Source organism: Denticeps clupeoides, chromosome 16 (genome assembly GCF_900700375.1).
Source record: "Denticeps clupeoides chromosome 16, fDenClu1.1, whole genome shotgun sequence".
Classification (NCBI taxonomy): domain Eukaryota; kingdom Metazoa; phylum Chordata; class Actinopteri; order Clupeiformes; family Denticipitidae; genus Denticeps; species Denticeps clupeoides.
Genome location: NC_041722.1, coordinates 523,898 through 548,112, shown reverse-complemented (window position 1 = coordinate 548,112; position 24,215 = coordinate 523,898). Strand labels below are relative to the sequence as shown.

Below are 24,215 nucleotides of genomic sequence, written 5' to 3'. Positions count from 1 at the left end.
TTTTTTGGTGTAATCTCCACCAAACGCCAGCTCGGCGTTTTTGCCCGGAGGCTGTTATAAAACCTGTTGGATTACAGTGTTGGATGGCTGTGCCCTGGTGTGTGCTGAGAGGGGAGTAGCTGAATGGGAAAATTCTGATCTTTGGACAGGTACACATGTGTCTGGCGCCCGTCAGTTCTTCAGAACAGGAATGAATGAGCCAGGTTTGGCTGGAATCGGTCAGGAAATTCTGTCTGTGATTAAGACCTTTGATGCATTTTTGCTTATTTTCCAGCAAATCCTGACGAGAAATGAATGGTATTACTGTCACAGCATTTTCTGTAAATTTGCTCAGGCTTCTGAAATCTGCCGAATGAATTGCTGCTTTCAGTTTATGTGCATGCAAGTATGCATAAATAAACCTAGTAGGTGTAAACTCATACCCTCCTGAATGATTTCAGACAAAATGTCAGTTTCCAAATGGTTTTGGTCGTAAGCTGTAATGCAGAAACTGTAATGTTCTATTAAATTATGTGAATTACTCACAGTTACTGTGGAACAGAATAATTAGGAAGATTATTAGCAGATCATAATGAGCACTGAGAAAGGAGTCTGCTTGAGTAAAAGGTTCCATGTTCCAAAGCAGCATGAACAAAGCTTATTTTCACAGGCAAATAATCAGCCCATGAATTGCCTAACAATGACTGCTGTGGGAATCCCGCTGCTGAAACCTCAAAACACATCGTTGTTTTATTATATTCATTCATATGACACGCAGATAATACTTTGCTCATCAGCTTTCCCGATAAAAATGTCCAAGTGTACCAAGTTCAAATGGCATATTCTATTTAAGGATATCAACTGATAATATCACTGTAGTTCAGTAGGTTCTATTCATGCATCTCCTTTATTATTGTATGACATCATGTCTATAGCAATCAAGCTTTGGATATTCTTTCTTGTGATATTAATTGAAATTAATCAGTAGATCAGTAATTAGTAATTAGTAGATCAGTAGATCAGTAAATACAATCATTGAGCTCACGCTAATGTTAAAGTGGTTTATGAAGAAACTGTATCATTATCACATTATCTTTAATTACTCAATACATTATACTCTGTTGTATATATACATTATAAATAAAATGTATTTTGTTATACTGGAAATAATTTGTGGGTGTCGGGGAGCTTCTGTGAGGAGAATATGTAGGATATTGTAGGGGAATATGTAGGATATTGTAGGGGCTTCTGGAAAAGGAATTCTATTTAGTCACCTGGCAGGGCCTGTGGCTGCAGTTGTCCTTACAAGTTGAGAATGCCTGGTTGGGTGATGGATCATTTCTTCATCAGACTGCTTTTTACAAGTTAAATAGAAAAATCGATGTAAAGATAATGTGCCTTTACTCAATTTTAAACTATAAAATGATGAAGAAAAACAAATCAATCAGTCAAATATTAGCAATGTTCTTAGAGAATTGATAATATCATTAACAACACATTTAAGATATTTCCCTAATGTGGAATTTTTAATACAAATTACTAATTTTAATCTGAACTAAGTATGCTAACACAAAAGAAACAGTCATCTCATAGCTTGATTTCTTCATATTGTGTCTTGCAGACTCTCTCTGGCCCAGTTTCCCCTGCTGGGCCGCTGCTTCACACTCCTCCTTGTGTTGAGTCACTGTTCTGCTGATGAGATGGAGTGCTGCTGCAGAAAGCAGAAAGGGGAAAACATCTTGCTGGTGTATAGCTCTAGATATTTCCAGTATGTGACTTATAAGACCAAATACACTTATCCGCAATAACTGGCCTCCCTACAATGGCTTCCTGTCAATTTAAGAATTGATTTTAAGTTTTTGTTGTTGGTTTATAAAAGTCTTAAAACCATATCTTGGTGATCTTTTAATCTCTACCGTCATCTAGAAAATTGAGGTCATCAAACGCCTTTCACGTGTTCCTGTCACAACCATGGTGGCATGACGAGGCAGGTGAACGGAGACGATGATGAAACTGCAAAAGGAAGAAGGACGCAAACGTGAAAACATTACTGACAACAGTAACCCCTTTCGGAGCAGATCATGACCGAACTCCCCTCTTAGGCATGACCCCTGGCGGGCCAGGCAAAGCAGTCCACGAAGGAGGGAGGGAAGTCCATACACTGAGTCTTAATGTTTCGAGTGGACGATTAGATGATATAAGAGAAGACATGAGAACAGCTGAGATGAATGATAAATGAAGGATGACTGGTCCAGTATTCATGATGGACGAGCGGCAGAAGTCCTGCGCAGACGGCTTCGGGCCAGTGTGGTCCCGGCACCTCGTCTGCAGGCGCAGAGAGGAAGCCAAGGTTGGCGGCGTCCTCCCGGCGGGTCGCGGCTCCGGGGGGGCGCCATCTGCTTCGTCCAAATGCACGGTCAGGTCTTTCTGTCACAACCATGGTGGCATGATGAGGCAGGTGTACGGAGGCAGGTCCAAGGTCCAGGACCTGAAAAACAAAGGGAACTGGGGAACAGCACCGAAGCTCTGGAATGACCCAAAGAACATCATCTCCACAGTCACGCACAGAGGTGGAAACCTTTTTTTCCTGCTAAAGGCACAATACAACCTCACAGCATTGAGGGGCCATTAAACAGGCAATGTAAGCTCCTTCCTTCAGCCAGAACACTGAAGAAGGGTCATGGATGATCTTCCAGCATAACAATGACCCAAAACATATCACCAAGGCAACAATGGACTAAAATTAGCCAGATACTCAAACCCTTTAGAAAATCTGTGTAGGGAGCTGGAGCTTAGAGTTCATAAGTGGCAGCCCAGAATCTTAAAGGATTTATGCAATTTTGTCAACTTGCCAACAAGGGCTTCTCCACCAACTACTATCATATGTTTTGCTTGGGGACATACAAATCAGTTTTAGAATTTTGTGTTCTTTCTGTATTTTTCTGTGTATTCAGACTCTCTCCAACGAACCTGTCATAAAACTATTTTTTGTATGTGAGCAAATGAACATATTCAGCAGGAAATCACTGTCCAGCAGATCAAGGAACATGTGGATCAATGGGCCTTGTCTAACCATGACAAGTTATCCTAGCAGGGAGTGCTCTTGGAATGTCCTGTCCATCATGCCCTGATCCTGTCCTGTTTCCAGAAATATCCCACAAGGACTGTATTCTATGAGATGACTTAGTGTTACCCTGTACAACACCAGTCATTTAAATCTCATTTTGTAAAGATGTGTTGATTCCTCTCTAGAGCTGTGAAAATGAGATTCTAAACTGAAGAACTTTGGACATGCATTAAAACAACTCACTGGTTTTAGGTTGAATGTCTGTTGTTACGGCAATGCAGTTGTCAGTTTATAAATCTGCTGCTGAATTTAAAACGAGTAAAAATGAGCTTGACCGGGCTTATTGGGCAGATATCAGTACTACAGAGTACTGAGGTTCTGCCTTGTGTTTAAAAGGGGCAGGTAACTAAGCACCCTTGTTGTTTTAATACTGCATTGTCAGCTTGAAACAGCACCATTAAGACTGCTTGCCATGTGGTGTGGTGTAATAGGTTGCATTAAATATTCATCGACCTGAGAAGATAAGTGCCTCCACCTGGAGAACAAATCAGGTTGAAGTTTCAGTAATGGAAAATGCAGATTTTTACAGAATAGTGTATATTTTGCACCTTGTGTGTGTTTAGTGTGAATGTTCTGGCTGTGTTGGTGCGTGTTGCTCCGCAGTTGAAATGCATGGTGAATTTATGACTTTAAATTGGTATGACTGAGTGAGTGATGGTGTATGAAAGTTTCAGGCCTGATGTACTGGGATGGGACCCTGAACCCGATATGGACAAAGCAGTTTTGGATAGTTAGTGAGTGTATTGTTTGTGCAATATATTGCTTTATTTAAAAAAACATCTGTGAATCTGTGAAGCTTTAGATCATTTTTCCCTCTTGATGAAAAGCAGCATGGCCTTGGTCCTGAGGATCCTGATTCATGCACTCACATGCATTCGCCCCCTCTCTCTCATACTGAACGTGTTCAGAGCTCTGGGTGAACAAACCTCTCTCAGCAGGTTAATGAAGGGTCGAGCTGTGGATGCTTTTGTTGCCTCAGGTGGAAAGTTACCGTGAGCTATTTTTACTGGTTACAGTTCATATTTGAATGGGATTAGAAATTAATAATACTCAATGAATCTTCATCAACCATAACATGGCAGCAAAACTCGGTCTTCAAATGCAGGGTTACAGTTCAACGCAGCTGCTTGTCATGGTAAGGTGAGTGTCTTCTTAATGCCTGTTAAACAGAGCCTGGGCCTGGGGAGACCCCCAAAATGAATCACTCTGTTATTCCAGGAGTTTGTGGTGTGTTTCATGTCATGTAGAATTGTGGTCATGATTACTTCATTACATCATTACCCTCCATTAAAATGTCATGTTGGAAACCCCTGAGCAGCATTCCACAGTGTAATACTGTGGAAACCATACAATCACATGCTGTGTGTAATGTATGGATGAAGCTTGGATTGTTAGAATGTGGGTGTCACAGAGTGAAAATGACAGATCAGGCCAGGCAGATTTTCCAGCTTGTTTTTGGCCTCAGCGAGTGATTGCAGTTTATGAAAGTGAGGTGTTCAGAACTAGACATTGGTACAGTTTATTCAATTATCCATTTCCCACTGAAGAAACCGCGACTCACAGGACGTGTACTGGATTTGGCCACCACACTCCACAGTTCCACACTGGAACAGCACGACTCAATCAGCTCCACTGACTCCTTCCTAGAACATATGAAAATGGTCTTTCAGGGAGAGACCGGTAGCAGAGCACTTTCACACGCTGACCACCGACAGTCATTTCAGTAGATTGCAGGCTGACTGAACAAAACCACAAACGGCGACGGCACGCCCCTCTCCGCAAGTTACATACACCCACCGGGCCACCCCCAGAAGATCGCATGCACTGGGGACGGGCCCCAAGAGCGCCAGCAGATAGTTTGATCTCTGTTCATATTGTGAGGGGGCAAGATCACTTCTGTGCCAACTGCTCTAACTATCGCTCAGCACGGCCATACCAGGTAGACTCCACTGCTCACCAGGGCTGTAGAGCCCCCTGGTGAGTCCATTAACGGACTGGCACCCGGTGCTCACTCCCCATCGAGTAAGCCCAGTCTTCCTCATCTCCCGGTGTGCCTGCTCTCCCTTGTACTCCTCTGCCCAGCCTGATTGATGGCTTTTATTTATGTCTATTATCTAGCATAGTACACAGTATTAATTCTAGGCATTTAGTTCAGCGGGGTCTGACGTTGAGTTAATGATAGAAAAATGTATATATTATTGATGGTACAAATATTTATAATAGCGTCGAGTCACCTCTGTAGATGGCTCTGAACACTATGGATTTTCAGTTTGTGGGGAAGAATCCACAGCTCGAAGCTTTGCTGTGTCATGGGGTTGATTTAAATACCTAAGCTCTGCAGCAGGAAGTCTTTAGACATGCAGATGAATGCACTTTTTATTTAATCTGCACACTGAAAGAGATCTGTAGGTGAGGCAGGTGAGGCATTTCAAGGGTTGACCTGATTGTGTCAGCAGCCTTCTGTTTGCCCCACTATTATCAAGAGAGGATATGGCATGAAATAGGAAGGAGCATGTCTGATGGGTGAGTCTGTGTGTGTGTGTGTGTGTGTGTGTGTGTGTGTGCATTGTCAGGGACTATGTCTCTGTCTGCCATCCTTCAGGAATGGTGAGCGTTGAGCCATTTTGGCTGCACTGAACAGCACCAGCCAGTCCCCAAGTCTGAGGACACACAGCTTAGCCACATCTCTGGTGGCACATGAAACCTGTTTGCACAAACCGTTTACAATAGCACATTAATCGCAACCTATTATATAAATGCCATGATATAGATTTTGAGTTTGAATTTGAATTCCAGGTCTCTGACTGAAGGCTCTTTGCATTTATATAAACTGTATTCTGGGTGTCAGAAATAATTACACACACACAGAAATGACTGGGTGGGTAGTTAGTTCCTCCTCTTCAATATACAGATAACCATCAAGCAGCCATTTCTTGTTTCTGAAAAAATGTCACACTATCTGACATTTGTGAACTCTCGCCACCAACTATATATACAGCACCGTGACAACCAAATCTTGGACTCATAATTCTATACTGTGGAATAATAAAGCACTCTCCACTGTAAAATTAAGATTACATTTTTAAATGGTCATGGTTTGGTCCATTTTGGTTGGTTTGGAGATTCTGTTATGATGGCCTATTAATTTGGATAAAAAAAATCTTCATTATGTGTTGACCTGTTCACTCCACATTTCTGATTTTTCATTACAGTAGGATTATTGGAGAAATATTTTTTTCACTCCAGTTCCATCTCTTCTGTCAATGCAGGTTTTTTTTCCCCCCAAACATAATTTCAGGTTTATTCCCCTTTGGTCTGATTCAGGGTTGAAGAAAAAACAACAACAACAACAACATTTATTTCTTATATAGCCCAATATCACATACAGTATGTCTCAATGGGCTTTGACAGGCCCTTCAGTTGACACCCCCCACACTTGACCCTTCTGCACACAAGGAAAAACTCCACACAAAAAAAAGGAGAGAGAAAAAAAGAAAGGAAGAAACCTTGGGAAGGAGTGATACAGAGAAGGACTCCCTTCCAGGGTAGAGTGAGCCTGCAAATGGTGTCAGTGCAGGGTTGGGGATGATATAATAATAAGTCCTACAGTTGTAGGGTTGGAGAAGTCCAGGATGTAGTCAGTGTCATAGTCTAGATTACATGTCCATTATGATGTTACTGGTCCACAACTACCTGAAGCTGTAGTTGTAACGGTGGTGGTGGCTGTGGTGACCCTCTGGTTTGTTTCATGCTATGTCCTTGTTAAGCAGTTGTCAGGAACCAGGAATTATTTGCTGGTCTCTTCACTGGGATCAAATTCAAATAAAAATTTTATTTGTCACATACACAGTCATACACGGTATGATGTGCAGTGAAATGCTTTTTGCAACTGCTACAGACCACAGTATTGCAAATGTTGCAAGTAAACAATGAACCAATATGCAAATATTGCAAACATAACCAAATATTACACTTTTACGTCTTTAACATAAAATATGTGTAACTGGTAGGGTGAAGGTGTGCAAATTAGTTAGTTTTTTTTTTTACAATGTTTAAAGAAAGGAGAAAAAGGGCCATGAACAAGCGCAGAGTCATTTTGTGCAAAGTGGTTTTGTGCAAAGTGGTTTTGTGCAAAGTGATTTTGTGCAAAGTGATTTTGTGATTTTGTGCAAAGTGATTTTGGATCTGCCAGTAGTCTGAGCACTTGATTCCATGTCTCGGAGAAAACAAACAGAAGCAGCGGCAGACGGTTGCACTGTACGACCGATACTGAAATATGTGGATATAGTGGTATATTGGTGCTACAATGGCCCGGTACCCTAACTAGGACAGCCTAACTAGGGTGAATTTAACTTTGTCTGTGTCTAACGGGGGGACTCTGTGATAAACTGGACTTTATAATTGCCACTGTGTCAAAGTGAAGTGAAATTAGGGTCTAGGACTTTAACAAAAAGCCAGAGAAAACAGAGAGGTTTTGAGATTGGATTTAAACACTGAGATTGTGTCTGAGTCCCGGACACTGACAGGCAAGCTGTTCCGCAACTGCGGAGCTCTATAGGAGAAGGATCTGCTGCACTTTTGGTACAAGTAGTGACCCTGCACCCATTGATCGAAGGGGGCGTGGCGGTTCGTAAGGAACCAAAAGTTCACTCAGGTATTGCGGGGCGAGACCATTTAGAGCTTTATAGGTTAAAAGTAGGATTTTGTAGTCAATCCTAAATTTGATGGGTAACCAGTGCAGTGATTGTAAGACTGGGGTGATGTGGTCAAATTTCCTAGTTCTAGTTAGAATTCTGGCTGCAGCATTCTGTACTAGCTGGAGTTTACTCATGCACCTACTAGAGCAACCAGACAGTAATGCATTGCAGTAATCTAACCTTGATGTAATAAATGCATGGACCAACTTTTCAGCATCATGCATTGAAACGATATTTCATATTTTCACAATATTTCTAAGGTGAAAGAATGCTATCCTAGTGACATTGTCTACGTGCGAATTGAATGAGAGACCTCCAAAGGCTCCTGTCTGATAGGACACCTTTCACAAACTTCTTTTCAGTTTACTTGTTATTTGAAGGGAAGAGTTAAGATTTTAATTAGAATAGATGCGATGCACTTTTTGTGATTGCACTTTGTAGCCCAGTTTGTCAGTGCTGGACATGCACACTTTATATCAGTATGTAACTTTGTTTAAATGTTAAATGTAGTTTAACATTAAGACTCAGTGTATGGAAACATTGCTTGGCTTCAATATGTACTGTCTAACATGATTGTTGTTGAAATGACAATAAAGCTCTACTTCAACTTAACTCATCATTAGCACAATTATCTTTATACCGAGTAAAAAGTCACAATACTAACACTCTTATTAATATTAATTGCTCATATGAGCCTCATATCACAGGGATATGAGTGGATATGAAATATATATTTTTCCAGTTTATCCAAATATATCTTAATAGGCATACAAAGGCTCAATGGGTCATGGACATTTTTGTGATGATGACTTTGTAATTTTCTGTACTGTTGCTTTTTGTTTCACTGAAGTCTACATGCTGACCCTTAGATGGGCTTTTGGATTATTTTCTCACCAGCACATGATCATAATTAAAATTGAGCTTCAAGAGATTAGGTTATATTTGCACTCTTAGAAGCTGGTCTCAGGCATTACTGATATGCAGTGTTTGTTTTTTTAATAAATGTCTGGAACAGTATCCTTGGTGACATATTTTCTATGCTGATAAGTTTGGCTGCTGTGCTCCAGCACTGATGGGCAGCCAGGGACCAGTCGCGTCTCTAGAGAGAATTTTTGATCTTGTCACAGTGCATCATCCCGATCGATTACCTACCCTGTTTAAATCATATTTGCTCTGTGGAAAGAGGATCTGCAATGCTCTCCCTTTCTAGGATTTAGAAACACCGTGGCTATGTGCTTGAATAAGCAAGTAGCTGAAGCAATGTTGCATGTGTTAATACAAAAATATTTTTGTACATCTGGATGGAACTGGATCTGAAAGTTAGGATGTTAGGAGGAGAGAATCGTTTCAGCCTTGTGTTTTTCAAGACCCTGAGCAGCGGAGCTGCCGTTTTTTTTCTGTGTGCCACCAGAGGAAAAGAACCAAGAAATTCACTCCTCCACCCCCTCGCCGTGCTCTTGTCAGTAGCAGCACTGGATTTAAAATCCACAGCAGCAGGAGATCTGACCGAGTGCACTGACAGCAATCACAATGTGGCTGGTTTCTGTCCTGTTGTCATTTTCAATATACATTAAAATGGTTCTCTGATGTCTGCGTACATAATCCTTGCTCAGGGTTGAATACTAGCTCCCACCAGCAGTTGTTTCTTTTCTTCCACTAAATGATGTGCAGAAATTCAGTTTGAACTTGTAGGAACATGGATTGGGGGTGAGGTGTGTCACTGTTACAAGTTGTTTGCTTCTGTGGGATTTGTATTTTGTCAGCCCACATGCCAAACTCTCCTTATGCAGTGTTCTCATCTATGGCACCAGTGGAACAATCTAAACTGTGGGGCTATGAATGTGAAGTGATTGTCATTGTGATACACAGCATACAGTGCACAACGAAATGTGTCCTCTGCTTTTAACCCATCACCCTTAGTGAACAGTCGGCAGCCATGACAGCTCAATTCAATTCAAAGAAATGTCATTTAGAAGGCACAGTGGAGAACAGGAGCAGTAAGGTGCATCATTTTAAAAGTGTGTGAGGTGATAATGGTTGTTTTGGGGGGATGTCCAGAGTTCAGTAGAAGGAGGGTGTGAGGGGTCTCTAATGATCAAGAGTGGCAGCCTGCATGTCTGCTGGTCACGGATGTGTGATAAGGATCTCATAGGCAGTCCAATAAAGTTTGTTAGCCGGGATGGTGGGTTGTAGTGTTTAAAGCTGAGGAGAAGTCAGCAAACAGGAGTCTTATTATGGTGTTGGGCTGCTCCAGAGGCTTGTGTATGGAGTCTATGATTTTGCATCATCAACATCCCATACATTTTCTACATTATATGTGTTTCCAAATACATGAGTTAAGGGCTCGTTCATCCTATTAGAATCTTTAATTTGGCACAATAAGCAGAAAAACTGTCTGCATTCAGTCCGTGTTCACCTGACTCCACCAATGCCAGAAAAACACCTGGTTCAGACGTCAGGTGAACACAGACAGAACGGCAACTGTTTTTCTGCTCATTGAAGCAAATCTAAAGCCAGCGGACCACAAATGTGTATGTCTCTGCTCAAACGGTCAGAAACATCCATGAAGGTGGTATGAAAGCCCAACATCCATAGGTGGGCGTTGTGCTTACAGCCCAACACCATGCAGCATGTTTGCCATTTGCCAGAGAACACTAAGATTGGCAAATACGCCACTTACACCCTGTGCTCATCACAGATGAAAGCAGGTTCACACTAAACACATTTGACAGACATGACAGAGGAGACAGTCAGACACCATGGAGAATGTTCTACTGCCTGCAACAGTAGGGCTGTTGGTCCTGGGTTCCTCCTAATGCAAGACAATGCTATGTGGCTGGAGTATGTCATCAGTTCCTGCAAGACCTGAACTGAACACATCTGGGACATCATGTCTTGCTCCATCCACCAACGCCACGTTACACAACAGACTGTCCAGGATGGCAGATGCTTTAGTCCAGGTCTGGGAGGAGGTTGATCAGCAGACCATCCGCACCTTATCTGGAGCATTGTAGGGGGGGGTCATACAGGTACATGGAGGCCACACACTACTTATTCATGCCTGTGGTGGCATCCCAGGCCTGTTCCTGCTTCAGCTCTGAATGAACTGCCCTGCACATCCTGGGAAGACACAGAGCAGCTGCGGGATGTTCGCAGTTCCACTTAGTGTTCTTCCCGCTCCCTCTCTGGCTCTGGCAAAGGGCTTGAGTCCAGGTTTACTGTGAAACACAATCTCGTGAAACAAAGTCATCATCTGCAAATGTTTCCTACTAATGTTTTTATTTTTAATGCAGGTTTCCAGCTAGATTTCACTGCATTCTATGTTTCTTGTTGTGGGAGGAGAGACTCGAATTAACTTTGGATGTTTTTTTTTTTTTTTTCAGACAATTTCAATGAATTTCAATGAATGTAGCTTACTTTCTTTCTCCCACTGACCATCTACAACAAAAACTAGAGCTATAATAATATATAACAATAGACAAAGTTAAAGTAATAAAAAATTGATCAAATTTACAGTTTATCATTTTCCCTATGTGTTGTCATGTGTATTTCTGTATACATTTTTTTTTTTAACTACTAGGGCATTAACAGACCTTGCAAAATGAAATTGAAATCACAATATCTGTCAATAAATCAATTCAATTTTTGTCTTAAAATTGTTAAACCTTACCTTAGAGGTACTGAGGGTTAACACAGAATAGTGGTTGTAAGCCTTTTAAAAAGAGCCATGTATAATGCAAAACCTTACATGAATAAAAGTATATTTACATTCAAAGCATTTGGCAGATGCTCTTATAAAGAGCGACTTACACAAGTGCTTTAAAATGTCCATCATTGAAATCCCTCATTTGGTCTACTAGGATGATCAGTAGACGCCATTCACTTATCAACTTAGAACCCATAGTTTTTAGGAAATAGTTTGAAGATCTTTAAAAACTATCTAGCGGACTCACCTTGGCCTTGTATTAGTATTGTGAATCTGATTCGGGCAGCTACAGGAAGTCAGTGGAATTGTATGGTAGAATTTGGGGAAAAAAGTCGTGCTGCAGCATTCTAGATCAGATGGAGAATTAACGCTAAGAGGAAGACCAGCCAGGAGTGAGTTACAGTAGTCTAGTTTAGAAATGACCAGAGATTGGACAAGTATCCAATCCAAGTAGCCTGTGTTCATAGAAATAGACAAAACCTTCTAATGTTGTTAAGAAGGAATCAACATGAGTGAGAAAGATTGGAAATATAAGAGATGTCAATGATTACCCCAAGGTTGTGTGCAGTTGAAGAGTTTTGCTGGGTTTGAGTTTCAGGGAGAACAGGAGAGGGCCCTGAGGGACACCAGTTGAGAGCTTGGTGGTCCGCTTCTATGTCACCTTTTAAAAAGTGAAAGTGATGTGATTGTCATTGTGATTCACTCCAGCACAACACATGGTGCACACAACAAAATGCCCTCCGCTTTTAACCCATCACCCTTAATGAGCAGTGGGCAGCAATGACAGGTCCCCGGGGAGCAGTGTGTGAGGACGGTGCTTTGCTCAGTGGCACCTCAGTGGCACCTTGGCAAACCGGGATTCAAACCAGCAACCTTCTGATTATGGGGTTGCTTTGTTAACCGCTAGGCCACCACTGCCCCCTCCTATCTATCATCCAGGAAGCTATCTGGATGCTTTATTGCTATTGTTGCAATAGACCATGTCACTAGTCACAAGTACCAGCAAAAAACTGGCCATCAACCCAATCGCACATATATTCAAACATCACATGTGGGGGTAGACAGGTGAGGAAGATAGGGGATATGGAAAAACTGTTAAAGCGGAATCACATGGGGAGAGAGGAGGAGAGCACCTAGACTTCTTTTTGAAGGCTGTTGGGATGAGGCCATATGTTATGGACTTAATAATGATGGATGTGTTAGTGTTAGACTCGTTTGAAATACTTTTTAAACAAGTGAGTTTTCTAATGTTTCTTAAAGGTGGTAGTAGTCTCGGCTAGTGGAATGGAACCGGGCAAGTTGTTCCACCAGCCAGGGACAGCAAAGGAGAACAGAGTTGATTGGAATCGGAGACCCCGTGAAGAGGGAATTTTCAGTCTCATTTCATTTGCAGATCTGAGAGGGCGTGCAGGAGTGTAGCTAGTAGTGTGTTGATATAAGAGGGTGCACTTCCATTTACAGCCCTGTAGGCAGCATCAAGTATTTAAACTCAATGCAAGCAGCTACCAGGAGCCAGTGGAGAGAGGTGAGAAGAGGCGTTTCGGCTGGTTGAAGATGAGGCAGCTGCCACATTTTGGACCATCTGGAGTGGTTTTATGGTGACTGCAGAGGCTCCAGCCAGGCGAGAGTTACAATAGTCGGGTTTAGAGATGACCGTTGCCTGGTTCAATTGGAGGTGTCGCTCAGACATCCATGCCGATATGTCCGAGAGACAGGCCGAAATTTTCGTTGCAATAGTGGTATCTTCTGGTGGGAAAGACAAATAGAGCTGGGTGTCATCAACGTAGGAGTGATAGGAAAAGCAATATGATTGGATGATGTGACCAAGTAATGGTCCAATGGACCAAGATGAAACTGGACCGATCTGGTGAACCCTGAATCTGTAGTAGCCCCTTCCAGATCGAACCATTACAGCACACTCCCTTGTAGGCAGGACGTCCGGTGTGTGACCCAAAGCAGTCCATGAAGGTGGGAGAAAGTCCATATGGATGAGTGGCGGCAGTCCTGCACAGACTGGGCCGGGCCAAAGTACAGACCATCCATGGGGGACCAGCACCCTGTGAACTGTCCACGTGGGCGCCCGCCACTCCAAATTGCTGAATTGCCGCTTGCCCCAAACGCCACCAGACATGGGACCATGGGGCAGGCATCCTCCTCTGCAATTATTGAGAATTAAACTGGGATAGTTGGTGTTTTGAGTAAAGAGGAAAATGTATTGTGTGACTTGCAAGGATCTTTGATGCATGTGTCTGTTTTTTTGCAAAAGTTACACATTTTTTAAAGAAGATCACAGTATGTTGTTATGATCATTCATACACCCAGTGCAGCACCATTTCTGTAATGCTCTCAAAACTACGCTCAGATATACCATATCATACCATATTTATTTCTAAAGGACTTTAACACAACAAAGGAGCTGATCAAAGTGCTGACAGACATAGTTCATTAAAAATAAAAAATAAAAGAAAGCAGAATAAAAACAAGTACATGCAGCAATTTGAATTAAACAAGGGGTCAAATAAAACTGAAAACATGTATGACAATATAGTAAAAGAGTTTAAAAAAGGACTGCATAAGAACACCGTATAAGACCCATGTCACACTGGGTTAAAAGCCAGGGTGTAAAAGTGAGTTTTTAAACGAGATTTAAACACAGTGATTGACGGCGCCTGTCGGACACTGATTGGTAGTTCATTCCATAGACGTGGGGCAGCCGCTGCAAAGGCCCTGTCACCTCTGAGCTTGTAATGTGGAACAAGAACAGATAATAGTCTCTGGTCTGAAGACCTGAGAGAACGGGATGGAGAGTAGGAATGGACTAGGTCTGACAAATAGGCTGAAGTTGAGCCATTCAGCGATTTAAAAACAAATCTTTTTTTTTTTTTTTTTTTTTTTTTAATGAATTAAATATTTAAATATTTTAAAATAATGAATTACAGAGGTCAAGGTGGTATGTAATGAAAGTGAATAACTGTTTATATATTTGGACAGGACTGGCTTGAGTTTGGTCAGTCGCCTCAGCTGAAAAAAGCACAATTTTACAATATTGTTAACCTGTGCATCCATTTTGAGTGTTGAGTCCATTTTAACACCAAGGTTTGTAATCAAGGATTTTTCACAGGGAAGTGAGGTCAATACGGGGGGTCCAAAGCATACATTCTACCAAAAAGCATACATTCTGTCTTACTCTCATTTAGTTCCAGTACATTTAAGGCCATCCACCTCTTGACATCAGTCAGACAGTCGAGGAGGAAATATGTAGTGCTTTCTGAATTTCTTTTTCACACAGTTATGGAAAAAGAAAAACAGCCTTAATGGACACTTTTTCAATAATGTATTTTCACGTTATTGATGACCAACATAGCTGGGGTGTGCAGTGAATGAGTGAACTCTGAAACCATAATCCTGGCTCAGTGAATGGTCTCAGTGTAGACTGCTGGTGCCATTCCAGGACAATCATGTTGGTTGTAGTTGAGCTCATCAAGGCCCTCTGTGGTGTAATTATGCCAATCGAGCTGCCAATGCAGCTCCTCTTTGCTGTTATGGAGTGATGCATTGTGGGTCAGAAGGGCTGACTTGTGTGTGCATTAATTGTGATGGATGTTGAAGGCCAGCTCAAATTGAGTTGAAGCCTGAAGACCACAGACATTTATGCTGACACCGACACCCATGGGATGGCAGCAGACATTTCTAATGCACAGAGCGAATGTGTCCTCCAGGTTTTTGAATGCAGAACACGGTTGGATTAAGTGCTTTATCTGCTCAGTTAAACGGATTGCTGTCAGAAATGCAAAACTCATACAGAGTAACTAGTCTCTTTTGGTTTGTGCTCACATCATCTCAGCTCGGCTCAGTGATATTGGAACATATTCTAGTGATTTCTAGAGATGAATTGGGATGAAATAGATTTAACTGCAGGTAATATGTTGAAATGGTAGGTGAGAATAAAATAAAGAAAGTGAAGTGATTGTCACATGTGATACACAGCAGCACAGCACACAGTGAAATTTGTCCTCTGCATTTAACCCATCACCCTGAATGAGCAGTGGGCAGCCATGACAGGCGCCCGGGGAGCAGTGTGTTGGGAGGGTGCTTTGCTCAGTGGCACCTCAGTGGCACCTTGGCAACCTTCTAATTACGGGGCTGCTTCCTTAACCGCTAGGCCACATTTACATTTACATTTACAGCATTTATCAGACGCCCTTATCCAGAGCGACTTACAATCAGTAGTTACAGGGACAGTCCCCCCTGGAGCAAATTAGGGTTAAGTGTCTTGCTCAGGGACACAATGGTAGTAAGTGGAATTTGAACCTGGGTCTTCTGGTTGATAGGCTACTACCACCACTGCCCAAATGTCAAAGCCAGGATTGTCACAGTGTCCCTGAGCAAGACACTTAAACCTGAGTGTCTCCAGTCACTACTGATGGTAAGTCACTCTGGATAAGGGCGTCTGTAAATGGATAGTCTTGGGGAAGAAATGAGAACTTGACCAAAATGAAACAATAATTAAATAAAACAGTCATCATTACTTCCCTAATAATCACCCAGTACATGTTTGGTGATAATCTTATTTCTTCTTTTAAATGTAATGAATGCCTTAATGTTTACTTATTTATTAAAATGTTAAGATGACTTTTGGCCCAAAAGTTGCATGATGTGTGTCACTTACAGTGGACTCACAAGGAGGTTTATACATATCGTCCAGATGGAGTCATACTGTGGCCATGAACCAATGATTGGTATAATTATGATGATGTATAATGATAAGCTTTTCTGAGCCTATACCTGACTGAATATTGACTGAGATCTGCGAATTCTACAGCGGCTCGGCTCAAGATAGTTGGGCCATTAATAGTGTAAGCTGGATGTGACACTGGTGACCAAGGTGCCCCCTTAGGACATTTTCATCCATGGGAACAGGTGGAATTTCCCTCTGGTTGTCATGGTAATGTGCTCCCTGATTCCAGTATCACATTTCTCTTTGTCATGTTTCCACACATAAACAAGATGGCCTCCAGCTTTCTCTGGAGTGATTTTCAGCGCTGGGTCTTGTCTTATGTCTGATTTTGACAGCATATTAGAGACATGAATGGAATTGTGTGCTGTTTCTCTTTAGTGCTGCAAACAGCTCACATTTCTCCTAGACTTCATGCGGAGTTGCCACGGTTACTCCATCTACAGAACCACCTCCCTCACTGCTGTCAATAGGCCTAATTATTCACCAAGCCAGCAGCTCTCCACATTTCCTCCTTTTTAAGGCTGCTTCACCACAGCTCAACTCCATTCATTTTCATTTTTATTTCAAGTTTTTACATAAATTTATCAGGACATTTTTTTAGTCTGTTCAACAGAGATTTTTAGACATTTTAAACAATTTTTACCCCATATTCTTCTTCTTGTTTCTATTCTCTATGCTTCTGAAACCCACTTAGCTGAAAAGATAAACACAGTGGGCCATTTATATGGACACACCTTAATAAAATGCGAATGGTTGGTGATATTAACATCCTGTTTGTGGCACATTAGTATATGTGAGGGGGCAAACTTTTCAAGATGGGTGGTGACCATGGTGGCTATTTTGAAGTTGTCATCTTGGATCCAACTTTTGTTTCTTCAATTGGAAGAGGGTCATGTGGTCAAGAGGGTCATCAAATGTATTGGTAATTTCACAAGAAAAACAATGGTGTGCTTGGTTTTAACATAACTTTATTCTTTCATGAGTTATTTACAGGTTTCTGACCACTTATAAAATGTGTTCAATGTCACCAACCATTCCCATTTTATTAGGGTGTATCCATATAAATGGCCCACCCTGTATATCATTGGTTTTTTAATTCAAACATTCCAAAGAACAAGTGAAAGTGATTATAGTGAATGTGCCAGTCAGTCCGATGGATGTGGTTTGTGGACAGTCTCATAGTTGCAGAATACAAGGCCAGAGACATTTAAGTATTATTTGGGGACAAAGGAAAGGTTTCATTTGAGATTCACAGTCATGTTGCATGTTCTAAATTTCAACATTTTTATTATTTGCTATTTCCCTTTCTTGATGGATACTTCACCATATTTTCTGTCCCCAATTCCACACAGCCACTGTAGTCTGTACCTAACCTGGCATCAGGTGGATGTAGGCATGTAATGTTTGCCCAGAAGCTTGTCTGGGGAAGTGTGTGGTCTTTGAATGACCCAGGCTCTACAAAGCAGCCTTTGATTTGGACAGGAACCATTGCTAACCTCCACAGGATCCATTTCCCAGCCTGTTGCATGCTGGCCATTCTTCCTGATTGGCTGAAGTTACCGTAGTTTGGACCTTTACAATTCCACTCCCTCCTGTGTCAGATGAAACAGGTTCCCACATCCCACATGTTATATGCTGTTCCTGCATGTTGGGGAATTGAAAGCTGAGGAAGATGCCCCTGTACATCTGATAGAGTATAGCCTAGGGGCATCTGTTGAATTGCTACGGCAGCCACGGGAACCAGACACATACATAAATCTTATTTCCATTCAGAAGTAACTAATGTATTCATAAACACGCCTTTTGACGGATTAAGGTTGGTTTTCCTTTGACACCTGGCTTTGCCTGTTCTCATTTCCAGTCATGACATTTCAGGAGGAATTGGATCATGAGTTTTGCTTTTAAACTAAATGTCATTACTGCCAGTATGATTGAATAGTCACTCTCTGCCTTTCTGATTTACTTAATCAAGAATTTCAGAGCCTGATCCTGGTACTGCTCCAATGAAACACATCTCACTCTCTGGCCATGCTGTTTTATTCTCTGGGGATTTATTTAATTGGTATACAGATAAAAATGTTACAATGCATGACAGACATTTTGTTGCATGTGTCATTTTAGCATACATTCTGTATCTACAGAGCCTATTACATTAATTAACATATTGTGTTAAGCCAGTATCCAGAGTCTCAGCTATGCCTAAATGTATTATACCCAATAAGAAACATTTGGAAACGTATAGTTTGAGCACATTGCTTGTGCAAAATAGTTTTTGATATAATAGGTTATTACAGAATAACAGGTTATTACCGGTCAGATGTTGAGAGTGGACTTTATTTTGTTTTCACCTCAAATCTACCTAATGTCTAATATCTAATATGTCTCTTTGTTTTTCAGTCTGGCTTATTCTGCATAATAGAATAGAAATGTCCGCAGACATTATAAAACCTCTCAGGGGAGCCTCAAGACATATTTGTTATCATCTGTTATTATTTGCATAAATGTATCCTAGACATGTCCTGTCCTCATGCCCTGTCCTTTTATCCGCTTCATATAAGAACCCACAATGATAACTGATCTTTTCAAACAGAGATTCCACTGAGAGGAGATGAGGATGAGCAGGATCGCTCTTTCTCCGACTCCTCCCTGTTCAGCCACTGGGGTCAGGAGTTGAGTCCAGAGAGCCGCCGGGTGGCACTGAAGATGTTCCAGTACTACGGTTACAATGGGTACCTCAGCGACCGCCTGTCGGTGGACAGACCCATCCCTGACCTTCGGCCTGATGGGTAATACAAACAAGTTTTTTTTACTTTAACACACTGTGTGATACTGACTAGTTTGAAAAAAATCAACCCTTCATTCAGCTCTTTTTGTCTGGAGCAGCTTTTTATTCCTGTGCCTCGCTGAAAAGACTGTTTGTTCTCGTACTCCCTGCTGACACAGAGCGTTTGTTCAAGGAAGATGGTAGATAGCGCTGCTGCTCCATATGCCCACTCCAGGCCATTCCTCCGCCAGAAAACAGTTATCAGCCATCAGATCCTCTTACTCAAACTGGGATTCCAAATCTAATGGGTTCCATCTTTGTTCATTGATAAAATGAACACATTCCAGATCAAAGAACAATGAATTAAGTTATTTTCAACATGTAATGAAGTGAAAGTGAAGTGATTGTCATTGTGAAACACTACAGCACAGCACAAAGTGCACACAACAAAATGTGTCCTCTGCTTCTAACCTTGGTGAGCAGTGGGCAGCCATGACTGGCACCCGGGGAGCAGTGTGTGGGGGCATCTCAGTAGTGTCTTGGCGGATTGGGATTCGAACCGGCAACCTTCTGATTACGGGGCTGCTTCCTTAACCACTAGGTTTACCATGAATGTGTCCTACTGGGACATAAACAACCGGTCTATGCGTGATTGAGGACGTCTTAGTGATGCAGCAGCATAATAGTAGTTTTAGTCAGTTTTTGGTGCAGTGGATTAAGACCTTTGCATGTATTATTTTTCTTTGTGATGTTCACAGACATGCATTGCATGTCAAACACTTTTAGCTCACTCTGTGATTGATTGCTGAAATCAGTGAATTTGTCAGCCAGCTGATCCATAAAACTGGCATTTTCACAACCTGTGTTTGGTTACTCGTAAGAGACTATGCATATTGGTCAGATTTGTGTGGTCATTGGACAAAATTGCAAGGCCGGAATTCACACTGGTTGAGTGGGTTTTAATGAAATCAACCATAGTCAATTCATGCTTTTCAGTATCTGGAAAACGTAATGCAACAATCAGTTGCATTTTAGCCTGTTTTCTAGGTTGTTTAATTGTAGTTCTTTGTTGACTGAGAGATATGATGATGGTAGGATAATTAAAAAAAAAATTATAAATGGTAATCTGCAAATAAAAATATATTTTTTCAGTGTAGAAATGTCCCAGGCAGTGGTAATTGATGGTTCCTCTCCACCCTGTTCCCCGGTGTCATTCATACAGGTGTAAGAACATGACGTATCCCAGCAGCCTGCCACAGGTCAGCATTGTCTTTATCTTTGTGAACGAGGCTCTGTCGGTCATCCTGCGCTCTGTCCACTCAGCCATGAGTCGCACCCCCTCACACCTTCTCAAGGAGATCATCCTGGTGGATGACAACAGCAGCAACGGTAAGAGCCCGGCCCCTTGCCCCTCCCAATAACCTGTATACTCCTGAGATGGTGAGGCATCTTTTTCCACACCAGAGGTGACATTAATTGTAAAGCTGCTGATGCTGGTTTTGAGGGAAATCGTAGAAAGTATTGTTCTTGGTTTTACCATTTGTATAATTAGCTGAAAAGAAAAATCCCCAAAATGAATAAAAAATAAATTTGAGGAAGAACAGAACAAACGATAAGACACTGTGGAATTTTCCTTCAGTTGTGGAGCAGCTGCAGGGTGGGTTTTTCACAGTTTTTTCTTTAGTCTGTCACTTTAATGCCTATAATTAGAGAGTGTGCTTATTGGATTACAGGGGTGGGTGAAAAAATGCTAATTACCTGGGAAAAGCCCTTGTGTTGTAGGAGCAGGAGGACCACACTGTGGGAAGCTGTGTCAGTGATGAGGGGGAGTTCATTAAGTTCCAAGAGCTTCGCTCCTGTCACCTATTTCCAGTTTGTTGTGTCTGGTGGAAAGAAATCTCCGGGGTTTGAAGGCAGTGACGGCACAGCTGGAGGCTGGTCTCAGAGCAGTTTTATCATTCTCTCCTTCCTACAGTTGATGCCAGGGCTGAGGGAACATCTGATCGTCATGGCTCAGAGGGAAGCCATGCCGTGGCATCAGTGGCATTTCAGTAATGGTTTTGTGCAAATTATAAAGTAGTGCGAAGTAAAAATAGTGCAAATACCGCTGTGCAAAATAGATCAGTGCAATAATATTACTCTATAACAATAATATATACTCTATAACTATAACAGAGGTAGTGTGTGTGTGTGTGTGTGTGACTCAGTTCAGAATGTTCAGCTCCTGAGTGTTCAGGTGTCTGAGGGCCTGTGGGATGAAGCTGTTGCACAGTCTGGTAGTGAGGGTCCCAGGGCTTCAATACGTTTTTCCGGATGGCAGGAGGGTGAAGAGTGCATGTGAGGGGTGTGTAGAGTCCTTCACAATGCTGGCGGCTTTCCTGATGTAGCATGTGTTGTAAATGTCCATTATGGAGGGAAGAGAGATTCGATGAGCTTCTCAGCTGTCCTCACTATTCGCTGTGCAGTTCCCAAACCAGACAGTGATGCAGCTGGTTAGAATGCTCTCAATAGTCCCTCTATAGAAGATGGTGAGGATGGATGGCAGGAGATGGGCCTTCGCAGGAAGTAAAGATGCTGCTGGGCTTTCTTGGCTGTTGAGCTGGTATTGAGAGCCCAGGAGAAGGCTTTCTAGTGATGCACTGCATCTTCTTAAACAACAATAATCTTGTAATTTCATGGATTTAATCTGAAAACTATAAAGGCAAACCTTTTGAGAACTGGGCCAGACATTTTTCGGCATTTAGCGACTTACAATCAGTAGTGACAGGGAAAATTGAGTGAAAGGACAGGGACAATTGAGTGAAAGGACAGGGGCACTACAGGGGACTGACAGGGGTCTAGCTCTTTCATCTAACTGCAGGCAGTGCAGAGTTGCTTACATTTAAACGATTTGAACACAAATCGTTATGTTATGATATAAGTTATGATATGACAGAATCTCATTGAGTGGCCTAGTGGGTTAGACACTCGCCTATGAACCAGAAGACCCAGGTTCAAATCCCACTTACTACCTTTGTGTCCCTGAGCAAGACACTTAACCCTAAATTGCTCCAGGGGGGGAATGTCCCTGTAACTACAGATTGTAAGTCGCTCTGGATAAGGGCGTCTGATAAATGCTGTAAATGTAATGGTAAATGTCATTGAAACCATGCCACAGCGAATATTCGCCGTAGTCAAGGCTAAAGGCAGTACAACAAAATATTAGAGCATGTGCCTTTTTTTGGACAGGCAGTGTATATAAGCAATGTGTTTGTCCCCATGCTATTTATTGCTGAATTGTCATCAGATGCTGTCATGGTTCTTGGTGGAGTCATAGTGGGAGGTCATTAAAGTTCCAGCACAGTGCTTCAGCACTTGCTCTATCATCTATCATGTATGAGTAAAGCCCTAATGATCACTTCTCCATTATTTTGCGTTTCCTATTAAATGCACTTATGATAACAGCCAGGAAAGATTGATGATCATAGCTTTGAGCCATCCTGCGGTAACAAACCTGGTGGACATCTTGCCTTATGATTCGTATAAAACCATTAGAAGTCATTATTTTCTGTCTCAATCAATTCAAATTCATGTGATTCCATTAATTATTAATTCATCAGAACAGGAAAAATTACCTCCTTGTTTTGGGATAATTCATCAACTCCACCAAGTCCACTGGTTGCTGACTGCTTTTATGAAATTGTGAGACAAATTTCATTAAATTCATTATAGTTCCATCAGCAAAAAACATATAAGCTCTCTAAGACCTTTTGCCTTGCTGCAGTGTGCATCTCTCCCACCCTCATGCCTAATTTTTTATACACCTGTGTAACAAATTCGCTCAAAAGGGAAATATTTATAATTAATTATAACTGGTTATAATTAATAATAAACATTTGGATTAGATTTTAGGATAAACCGTAGCAGAATTAATGTTACAATTACTTGATCTTGATATAATTATTTATCAATTCTGGGAACGATTACCCCCTTTGGCCAGGAAGGGTAGCTTTCCCACTCTGCAGTGCTAGAAGTAATTTAGCCTGTAGCCTAAAGGATCAACGTTCAGTGACTCCAGATTGTAAGCAGCACACAGAAACAAACGATTGTGAATATAAAGAATTTAATAAACAAGGCTATAGCTAACATACAACAATTAAACAAACATATACACACAGGATAAAGGAAATTGATGAAAAGAGAATGGCAGTATTTCACATCAATTAACCACAGCCTAATGAGAATCGTCAGAGAATCAAGGTTCACCTTAAAAAGGGGTTCAAGCTTAAACACGCATCTAAATAGTTAGGAACTTTACTTGCATTTCCTTGTTTCTGCAAAAGAGTCCTGATGCGGTAGGGTCAAGATCCTCAACATTTAGGCGTGAGCTGGAGGTTTTCCTTGAAGTTACTTGAAGGTAAAAACTTGCCGAAGATTAAAAGTGTTGAAAGAAGTGTCTCAGGAGAGAGATGATTTTTCTGAGCGATGCGGGCCTGGGAGAAGGACTTTTAATGCTTTCCTGGCACACCCATCATGTGGCCTAAATGGCCAACCACAAGTGTGAATTTTTTGGCAGGAGAAACTTCCTTTTTCTTGGTTTTACGACCCATAGGGGTTTTTATTGTTGGCACAGAGAGAAACTGCAGTTCACTGCGTTTTGTGATCACATAGTATGCATCACTGTTTCAGTAATAAAGAGATGTTCCTTCTGATACTTCTGATACCAAGAAAGGGACCTTTAGTAGGTAGGAAATTAGAGATACACTTATACACTTAAGTACAGGCAATTAATGCAAATAGAAAGTTGTAACTAGTATAAGTCATACAAGGGAACACAATGCATGCATATACGGGATCCACTTATAATCGCATATTCCTAGCACAAGATACAGAAAATGTGTTTAAGTGTGTGCGTGAATGTCTATTGCCAGGATGGGGGGTTGAGAATGAGGTCTCCTAGAATGCTTTGAAGCTCGATGTCACGGTTGGAGACCATGTCTGTTTAGTGTCCTTGTGATGGTGGGGAAGACAGGGAAATCCAGCTTCAATATAAGTGTAGGCTGAGGGTCCAGGTTTGTAATTCATATGTAGATGTCAAAGGGTCTTTGGGTCTTTGAAAATAAAGGGTCATCTCTGATCTTAGGCAGACACCTGTGTGACAACCAGGAGTGGCTGGGTGCACAGAGATGCTGTCACGGCACCTGATTATGGAGTTCTGATCAACC

General features: G+C 41.7%; 1 protein-coding gene across 1 annotated transcript in view; it reads left to right on the top strand.

Moving 5' to 3' along the window:
• LOC114765963 (polypeptide N-acetylgalactosaminyltransferase 18-like) overlaps window positions 1–24,215 on the top strand; it is a 61,798-nt gene that overhangs the window by 12,056 nt on the left and 25,527 nt on the right. Inside the window, exons 2-3 of the mRNA XM_028956530.1 lie at window positions 18,838–19,033; window positions 20,234–20,400. Coding sequence (XP_028812363.1) covers window positions 18,838–19,033; window positions 20,234–20,400 — 363 coding nt within the window. The remainder of the gene's footprint in view (window positions 1–18,837; window positions 19,034–20,233; window positions 20,401–24,215) is intronic.